The sequence below is a fragment of the Mytilus edulis genome, chromosome 7 (assembly GCF_963676685.1).
Source record: "Mytilus edulis chromosome 7, xbMytEdul2.2, whole genome shotgun sequence".
NCBI lineage: Eukaryota > Metazoa > Mollusca > Bivalvia > Mytilida > Mytilidae > Mytilus > Mytilus edulis.
Window position 1 is genome coordinate 72,033,525 of NC_092350.1, and position 10,551 is coordinate 72,044,075.

At 36.4% G+C, this 10,551-nt stretch overlaps 1 protein-coding gene across 1 annotated transcript in view; it reads left to right on the forward strand.

The window, feature by feature from the left end:
* Positions 1-8,943: 8,943 nt before the first annotated feature.
* Positions 8,944-10,551, forward strand: part of LOC139482160 (cleavage and polyadenylation specificity factor subunit 6-like) — a gene marked incomplete in the record, with an annotated part of 26,388 nt that continues 24,780 nt past the window's right edge. The window contains 1 exon segment of the mRNA XM_071265859.1: positions 8,944-9,015. Within this exon segment, the coding sequence (XP_071121960.1) occupies positions 8,959-9,015 (57 nt within the window).

Sequence of the window (10,551 nt, forward strand, 5' to 3'; positions counted from 1 at the left end):
CTAACAGAGCTTTGATAGATCATAGACAAATGCTTATGACATTTGATCTCGAGGCTTTGCAAGTGGGAAACATCGTCCTCTAAGACGAAGTCTTCAAGATCATTTAAGTACACTGCAAAAAGAAAGGGTGAAATGTTTTCTCCTTGCCGAACTCCATTATCGCAATTAAAAAATGATGACATTTCGTCACCGTCTTTGATTCAAGATTTGACATCGCTATACAAATTATGGGTGATTTTAAACACTTTACTTGTGGTTTCTGATGTTCGTAATTTGATCCACAATTCGGACCGTGATAGAGTGCCAAAAACTTAGAAAAGTCTACAAAAGTACAGCGAAACTAGCGTAATGGGTCTATAAGAGCTGTTCGGGTCAGATGTGTCTCCTTTATTTTTGACCCCAATATCACGGTCCACTGAACAAAGAAAGTATGCCCCACCTACAATAGTAGAGGGACATTATGTTTCCTGGTCTGTGCGTCCGTTCATCCATCCGTACTTCTGTGCTGCTGTACGAACGGACGCACAGACCAAAAAACCATTATACCCACAAATGGGGCATAAAAATAGGTCGAAAAGGACTGAACTCATCATATCGATAAAAAGCACACAAACTTTTAACACAAATACACACTTATTTTTCATTCAAAGATTGGTTCCATGGAGAGAATTATTTTGATATCATTGATTTTATAAAAAGGCCGTTTATATTGTTAAAATTTAAAGAATTAAGATAAACATGTTAAATCTTCAAAATTTGTTTTGATGTTAACACAAAAAAAACTTAACTATAATGGAAACAAAATGATGATTGTATTGGTTGTTCTTTTGGTTTATGTAAAGAACAGGTCTTGATACTGTTATTTGATATCAATGTGTTAGTTGTTATTTCTATTTTGTTTTGGCTCCGACTCTGACTGAGGCTTATGGTGATATAATAATAACTATATTATACTAGTATTGTAATATCTTAATGTTGACCCAATCTATACCCTCCGTGTGGGTATACTGTTTTACCTCTGTCCGTCCATCCGTCCGTCTGTCCCGCTTCAGGTTCAAGTTTTTGGTTAAGGTAGTTTTTTTATCAAGTTAAAAGTGATAGTGCGATTTCGGCATCCTTGTACTATGGACTCATTCTTGTTATAGTTTGTTTTTCAGGTTGTTGTGCTGTTACACCATTGTCCCAGGTTTAGGGAGGGTTGGTGCCTTCAAATATTTAACCCCGCCACATTCTTAATGTGCCTGTCCCAAGTCAGGAATTGCCCAAGTCAGTATATCTGGTAGTTAGGTGGTTGTCGTTGGTTCATGGCTGTCATATTTGTTTTTCGTAACTTGTTTTATTATAATTCATAATGCTTGCCCCTCCCCCAACCAGTATAAAAGTAGCATGTTTTTCGGGATTTTAAAATAAGCTCGCGATATAAAATCGGTACCCCTATATTGAGTGTCATCATCTATGTCTGATTGGTCACCACGATATTCATCAAATCGCACGGTTGGGTGTCTTAATAAATTGATAGAATCTGGAATTGCTCATCTTTTTGGAGCACATATTTCATCCTATTTGTCATCTTATTTTTTAAGGACCTGGGTTTGAATTTGTCTCCTGATTTTCTCATTTTTCGCTGAGTTACATTAGTCGCTAATTTTCGCTACAAAATTAGATAAAACTCAGATGAGTGATACATGTACAAGGGGTAGAAAGTGTTACGACCAAAGAAGGCGGGTACATAGGGTTATCCAACTCTTATATTTTTATTTGTGTAGTAAATAGTGGTGAATCATCCGTTGAAACGAAAGGGGGAAACCGAAGATCTAGTAAAAAGAAAATAGATCAAGATAAAAAAAAAACAGCGAACTAGAACACCACAGAAGGACAGTGGACACACAAACAACGAAAGAAGAACGAGGATAACTGAGCAGTTGCAATAAGTATGTGTATCAACTCCAATATGCTGAGACAAATACCCCGCATGAGAAGAACAATCGGAATCTAAACGGACAACCATACATATTATAGAGAACGGAGTTGGTCTTTTAAGAGAAAAATTTATCCATACACTTATGAAACCATCTTCGCTAGCCAAGGGTTACGATCCACTCCCCTCCTCTCCAGAGAGAGGGGAATGGATCGTACCCTCCAGAGAGAGGGGAATGGATCGTACCCTCCAGAGAGAGGGGAATGGATCGTACCCCTTGGCTAGCAGAGAGAGGGGAATGGATCGTACCCCTTGGCAAGCAAAGATGTTATGAAAGATGCATTGTCGGAATAATGAGCTGTCGGAATAAAGGGATTTCTGAATAATGGTCTGTTGTAGTAATGGGCTGTCGGAATGATGGGGCAGCCCTGTTATTCCGACGCCCCATTAGTCCGATACACCATTGGTCCGACATAGTCCAACGCTCCATTAGTGCGACACCCCAGTAGTCCGACATTGAATAATTGAACAATATTTTATATAAATAATCTTTATTTCTATTAAGAGAATAACCCCATTAGTTAAGAGCTAATCCCTTGAAATAATAATAAAATATTCATAAAGTATTTAAGATATCAAAATTTTGCTTTATGTCCAGTGGCAAATATTACATGCATGCTCTGGTTGAAAACAATGTAATAATAAATAGAATAGGTAGGTCCTGTAACAGATGCTATCCGCGATGAAAAAAGGTCAATAAAAACTTGGATTGCGACTGGACACTCAGAATATTGAATATGGACAGGAAATTGGCTTGCAACGGGCTCAGACAAAAGCCACCGACAGCCCCTCAAGGAGTTGTTGCAATGGTTCTTAACCTGCAGTGAGAGATATACACAATGCATGGGATACCACGTCACCACTCTGCATGACATTTGTTGCATCCCGCACAACCAAACGGACGTCCAACTTTGGCAAGGGTTTACTACCATTCGGAAAAAGACCGAAGTGATCATATTTCTATACCCACTTGCATTGTAAATATATATTAAAATCACTCGACCTTGTCCATCGAATGACTAAGAACAGATAATGCAATTTATCAAGGTTGGTTGGTAGATATGCTTTAGTGAAAATAGTGGGATATATTTACCCAAACAACGTTTAAAGTATGATTTGGAATAATTGAGACGCGGAGTAGCGAACATTTTGTCAAACTAAATATACTCTGTGAATCAATGGTTGTCGTCTCTTTATGTGGTTCAGAAGTGTTTCTCGTTTCTGGTTTTTGTTTTTGGTTTTACACTAGTAATTTGTGGGGCCCTTTATAGCTTGCTGTTCGGTGTGAGCCAAGGCTCCGTGTTGAAGGCCGTCCATTGAGCTATAACTGTTTACTCTTTTTGTCAGAAAACACTGTAAAACATCAAAACGTACTATTGACACTGATCTGTGTCCACATTTGTTTGTATAGAAAAATTGTCACCGATTGAACAATTTTACTATCGATGTCACAGTTTAAACTTAAACTCGCCAATTTTTTAGTGTATTATCAATTAACAATTCGATAACTCTCTGTTTGTTTTAAAAGTTTTTGATCTTTGTTTCGTGTACAGAATAGCTGATGAATGTAAATAATAATGTTTCGATACAATAGTCCCACTTTATGGTAAAATGACACTTTAAGTTTTTACAGTTTTGACTGTATCCGAGACCTAATCATGTGAACATTATTCTTTATGATGAGAGACATCTCCACATCTGATGACATGTCCTTCTTAGTACAACGTGTTCCCATATAGATCACATTTTGTATATGTTTACCAAAACTTGCAAGGTTCTCGAGTCATGGTATTTCTTTAATAGTAATACCAGATAGGTGGTATGGTATTATCTGTTCTGTGATATACTTACAAAAAAAGAGTAGTTCAAATACCACGTCAACAACGATTCTACGAAGGAGGGTCTGGATTTGAGGGGGGGCATACATTTCTGTATACTTTAATTTGTATGTATTTATATTTTAGCATCTTATTATACGCTTTTCTTTATTTCTTGGTCCTTTTTTCTCTATTCTGTATATATTCGCCCATATGTTCTCTGTTCTGTAAACCCCATCCACACCCTCATGAAGTAGATTTTCAATTACTGCAGTTATTAAACTTTGTCGGACTATTGGAGTGTCGGACTAATGGGGTATCGGAACATATCGGGGCGACCCCCGTATTTTACATTGAACCCCCTACTATGGACGTTAAATTTTAAAAAATCCCCTACTATAGACCTTTTAATTTAAAAATTCTAGCTGTTATAACTCATTTTCGTAGTAATTATACTTCAATGAGTAGTTTGTATGTATTTTACTTGCTCGAACAGATGTTTTGAAAATTTTATTTTCAATGCATTCAGCCGGTTCAATGCAACATCCATAAAATTAAAGGAACCATCGTCATTTTTAAAGCACGTTCTTTGTCATTTACAATGTTTTGAAATACGCTCAGAAATCCGTGCAAATTATTGTTATACGCCATTTTGAAAACAGTTAACGAAAAACGCTGCACATGTTGTAGAAGTTTACCAAGTTTACAGGAATAATGTCAGAAGAGTTCTTATTCTGCCATGTCTAGCATGTAGTTAAAAGTGGTTGAAATAATTTTAGAAATGGGTGGAGACTCAAGTAAAAAGAAATAACAAGGCGTTTCCATAATTCTTGAAAATTTAAATAATTTAAACTATTGCAAACGCTTTATTTATAACTTGAAATGGTAACTGAATTAGTGCAAATGGTATTTTAATTAGTGCAAATGCTATAACTATTAGTGCAAATGCTATACTTATAAGTCCAAATGCTACATTTATGATGGCAAATGCTAAAACTATTGGTGCAAATGCTATACTTATTAGTCCAAATGCTACATTTGTGATGGCAAATGCACCATTATATACTTTTGAGCCTTTTGATACGTAGGCATACAGCATTTGCTACAAATTAACAGTGGCGGATGCAGGAATTTTCGAAAGGGGGGGGGGGTGCTAGCCCAGGGCAAAGGGGGGGGGGGGGGTGCAGGGGGGGGTGCAAACATATGTCCCGATTCAAATGCATTGATCGGCCAAAATAAAGGGGGGGGGGGTGCGGACCCCCGGAACCCCCCCTCTGGATCCGCCACTGAATTAAGGTAAACTACCTTTTGCTATAATAATTACAGCATTTGCAGTATTTATTATAGCATTTGCACTAATTATATAGCATTTGCAGTATTTAATATAGCATTTGCAATTGAAGATATAGCATTTGCAACAAAATATACTTTTGACCCTTATGATACGCCATATGTATGACATGCAGTCGCATCAAATTCCATTAAAATGCATAACGATGCATGAACAACTGGCGGACCCAGAATTTTTCATAAGTACTGTAGGACCAACTGACTGCTTAAGATGGGGCCCGCTCCCAGAGGCGGATTTAAGGAGAGGCCAGGAGGCCCAGGCCCCCCTTTTGAGAAAATCATTTGGTTGGTTATACAGGATCGACTGAAGCGTGACGGGAGCGGGTCCGACTTAGGTAGCCCCCCCCCCCCCCCCCCCCACCACCACCACCTAAAGCTGCGTCTTTACATGTATGAGACACCTCACAACTCTTGGTGTAATAATGAGGTCTTCGTTTCTAAGTTTAACGTGTTAACATATGGAACACCATGACTGCCTTATGTTAATGATCAGCATTATATATGCAGTGCTCACAACATTATATGCAGTGCTCACAACATTATATGAAATCATGTCTTCAGGCTTTTTTTTACTATATATATGCGATATTGGATTTTCTCGGTGTTGTAGTATATAGGCCGTACGGTAACCTATATATATATATTTTAATTTCTTTTGTAAAGAGTTTTCGCATTGGCAATCACACTACATCTTCTTTTTCTCATTTAAACAGAAATCTACTAAATACTCTATCAACTAAAAATAACCATAAATTAAAGAGTAAACTAACGAAAACCCGTATCTATATGTCTGAATATAGCAGATGGCCGAATGTGGAATAGCTATACGGAAAAATAAAAAGCAAAACAAACTAGGTATTGGAACATGCATGGTGCTGTCCATATGTTCGTAGACGCAATTACGAAATAGAGAGGAAAGAAAGCAAACAAAAAGAGGAGCACTTTTCATCCTACACAGAGAAACAGGATGTGGAACAAATAACAAATATGAATTACAAGCTGGATAAACAGCCTCTCCAGAAACGAAGAAAAAAACCCTACATACATTCGTTGATTATATGTTCTACAAAATTAGTTGAGGGGGGTGGTACTGGCTATTGAACTAAGATCAACTGACAAACTTCACAAAGGAAATAAGAAATTAACGACAAGCTTAAGTCAAAGCAACAAACTTTATAGTGATTTCAAATATTCAGAAATCGTAGACATGTAACGTTTATTGTTAATCATAAGAAACATCCCTTGTCATGCTGTGCCTTGTACAGTTTACTATAAAGTGTAAGTTTTGCTCATTGTTGAATGCATGCCATACGGTGACCTATAGTTGTTTACACATCCACGGCCAATGATATTTGTTAGATAGTTGCCTCATTGGCAATCAAAATTAATACAACATGTGTTAAAAAAGAAGGATGCAGTACCCTAGCTCTCACTGGCGGATCCAGAAATTTTCATAAGTGGGCCCCACTGACTGCCCGCTTTAGTCACGCTTCAGTGATTCCCTATATAAGCAACCATTTTTCCCCAAAAAGGGGGGGGGGCGGGCCCCCTGCCCCCTAAATCCACCTCTGCCTCTGACATATATAGTCACCAACAGATAACAAATATGAATTACAAGCTGGATAAACAGCCTCTCGAGAAACGAAGAAAAAAAACCCACATACATTCGTTGATTATATGTTCTACAAAATGAGTTGAGGGGGGTGGTACTGGCTATTGAACTAAGATCAACTGACAAACTTCACAAAGGAAATAAGAAATTAACGACAAGCTTAAGTCAAAGCAACAAACTTTATAGTGATTTCAAATATTCAGAAATCGTAGACATGTAACGTTTATTGTTAATCATAAGAAACATCCCTTGTCATGCTGTGCCTTGTACAGTTTACTATAAAGTGTAAGTTTTGCTCATTGTTGAATGCATGCCATACGGTGACCTATAGTTGTTTACACATCCACGGCCAATGGTATTTGTTAGATAGTTGCCTCATTGGCAATCAAAATTAATACAACATGTGTTAAAAAAGAAGGATGCAGTACCCTAGCTCTCACTGGCGGATCCAGAAATTTTCATAAGTGGGCTCACTGACTGCCCGCTTTAGTCACGCTTCAGTGATTCCCTATATAAGCAACCATTTTTTTCCCCAAAAAGGGGGGCCGGGCCCCCTGCCCCCCCCCCCCCTAAATCCACCTCTGCCTCTGACATATATAGTCACCAACAGAGGCAGATCCAGTATTTGGAAAAAGCAGTCCCGAGGGTCCCAAACTAGACAAAAGCTGAAGTGGAACCGGGACTAAGTGGTGGATTAAACCTGGTTGTATAGCTAGCTTAACCTCTCACTTGTGTGCATGACAGAAGAAACACAAAAAGGCATTCAGACAAAGCACACCAGAAAAAAATACAAGAAAAATATAGAACCAGAACAGAATCATGACGGACTGTACAGAGTCAAGGCAAATGAATATAATCAAAAACAAACTAAACAGTAACAGTAATATTCATAAAGACAACTACTGAAAAGAATAACACGTACGTGAAGATAATGAATAACGTCAGTATCCATAATATTTACTTCAAAAATATCGTGTATTATTTGTGAAGTTGATATAGATTATTTTATCAACAAGGTCTTGGTACCTTCCGATGATTTTTCTAGAAAAAGGACGAGACGTTCTTTGACATGCTCTTGATTCATTAACTTTCTGCTCAGACATTGGTGACGTTTTACAAAGTGTGAGTAGGAGCTGCAAGCTCTTGAATACTTTAAACAAGTTTGGAGATATTTTTTTGATCCCATATGCAGTTTAAGTTGTCATTTTGCTACTTAAGTGGGGTGGAATTGATAATTTCAAAATAAAAATCGTCTCGTTTGTAATAAATTATTGTACTGAGATGACCGTCAAATTCAAGATTGAAGTCTAAAAATGAAGCGGAGGAAGTCTGCCGTTTCTTTAATTTCTAGCTCTGGGGGATATAGGAACACAATAAGAAAAATTTGGATTGTTAATCGAAAGAACATCATCAATATATTTGAACGTGAAAATAAATGAACTGCCAAACTTTCATCAAATGCAATGAAGGTTTGACATTGTAGTAGTATTAGATATCAAGGATGTGAATAGTCACTATACAAATCCTTGTTGATATCACGGTACCAAACTTTAACCTTTATACTGTATTTTCTTGTTTTTTTTAAGTCCTTCATCAATTTAATACGAAAGTTTAAGTGCAAAAAAAATATAATTATTTTTCTCTAGCTCTGGACAGGAACGTATATATTGATATATAGATATACTGTTCCCATGCAGCTCTGGATAGCCCGAAAAGTTTCTGTCAAAATTTTAGAAAGGTGGTTCAATAAATTTTGATAGAACAGTGTTTTCATTAGTAAAAAATCTACAGGTGCGAGTTTTGTCTGAAAAAGTCTTAGTAAAAAATCTGCAGGTGCGAGTTTTGTCTGAAAAAGTCTTAGTAAAAAATCTGCAGGTGTGAGTTTTGTCTGAAAAAGTCTTATCAGTGACTCTCGTATCAAAAAAAGCTGAAATGGTAAAATAAGTACGAATTTGACTGCATGAAGAGTATTGATGGCCTAATAAAAGAAAAACTTTTTTTTTTAGACCTCTAACGAATCATGGTTATATTTTATCCAATTTGACGCTAACGTTAACCGTAAATTACCGTTTGAACCCTGACGGTAAAGGGGCATTGCTACCCTCACATTTGACCTCAGATAAACTGTACGGTGGAGAAAAACGTAAAATTGTAGTCATTCCGACACCGATTTAACATTTACCTTATTATTCAAGAAAAAAATGGCGGATGGCGTGGACATCGATCTTTATGACAATTTAGAAGAAGGATTTGAACAGGTTCTCACTTTAAATCAATGCAGTTTTTTACTTAAACATGAAACAATTAACTTTACCTACAAGACAATTATGCATCTTTCAATTCTAAAACGATCTTGGTCATTTAGCGGACAAAACAAATGCTTCCGCCATTTTGATTTATTTTTCGTTTGAACAGGATATATTTCCTCACGTTTTTCAATAAATTTTCTTCATGAGTTATGCTAGTCTAAAATAATATGTTTGTAGCAGCAAATTTAATAATGGCAATTAATTTCCGTCTTCTTGAATACCAAAGACCATACTGTATTAACATCATAAACATTATTTTTAACTTTGTGTGCATGCTTCATTTGCCTGTGTTACGTGTGTATTAAAAGTGTATTTTTAGTGTAGTATCTAAGATGGTGTTTTAAGTGTTAACAACAAATGGAAGTTTTTGACGACCTTGACAGGCTATAAGTGAACTTGTGTTTCTTCTTCCACAAGTAAATTAATAGTGATGCACTGGCTTAGTCCAAATAATTATGACGTCTTGGAAGGCTATTTTACATTTTTGCTTTGACGCCTTCCTTCGACGTTATAATGCTGAAGCCACCATTTTTCGGTTGGACTTTGAGACCCAAATTAGCCATAAAATTTTCATTGTTCGTGCAAAATATTCTCAATTAATCCCTACAGTAATAATAGAATAAGTTACAATTCCATCCTAGCTGGGAACTTGTCGACTGCTTTTTTAAAAACTTTTATCTGATATATAGAAATTCAGGTCCGTCAGATTTTACTGAGTTTGGTTCAAAAATATAATTTTATACTCCGAAAATTAAGCATTTTTGGGATAAATCGGCTAAACATTTTAATAAAGCAGTAAAAGTCCACTGAAAATATGAGTTAGGCTTTATGAGGTCAATGTAAGGCGTCAAAGAAAAAAAATATAATTGCCTTTCAAGATGTCATAATTATTTGGACTAGCACTGACTATGATTAACCGGTCAGGAATAACCATAAATTGGTGGATAATTTTATACCTACTAATGTAGACTAGTCCAAATAATTATGACGTCAAAGTTGCTTGCAAGGCTATTTTTTTGTTTGTTACACATTCCTATGACATCATAACGCTGAAGCTATTTTTTTACATCTGGACTTGAGAGAGAATTATATGGGGTTGGGGAAGGGTGGAGAAGGAGCACTTGGAGACCCAATGTTGGCATGAAATCTGCTTCATAGCATTTTTATTGTGCTTATTGATGCAAAATATTTCCAGAAATATATAAAAGAAATGATATAATAAGATACGATTAACAATTACACCAATAGAATCATTCTTGTTATTGTTTTAGTTTGCTGAACTCTGGAAAGAAAAGATTAAAAGTGTAAAATTCAACCATAAAATTATGATTGCAATCTGATGATTAATCATACTTAACCATGATCCATCTAAAAGATCATTAAATAAATTGGTTTCATTTTATGTCAATCTTTTATCAAAATGAAATAAATTTTGCTCATTGGCGGATCCAGGGGGAGTGTTTCGGGGGTTGGAACCCCTCTTTT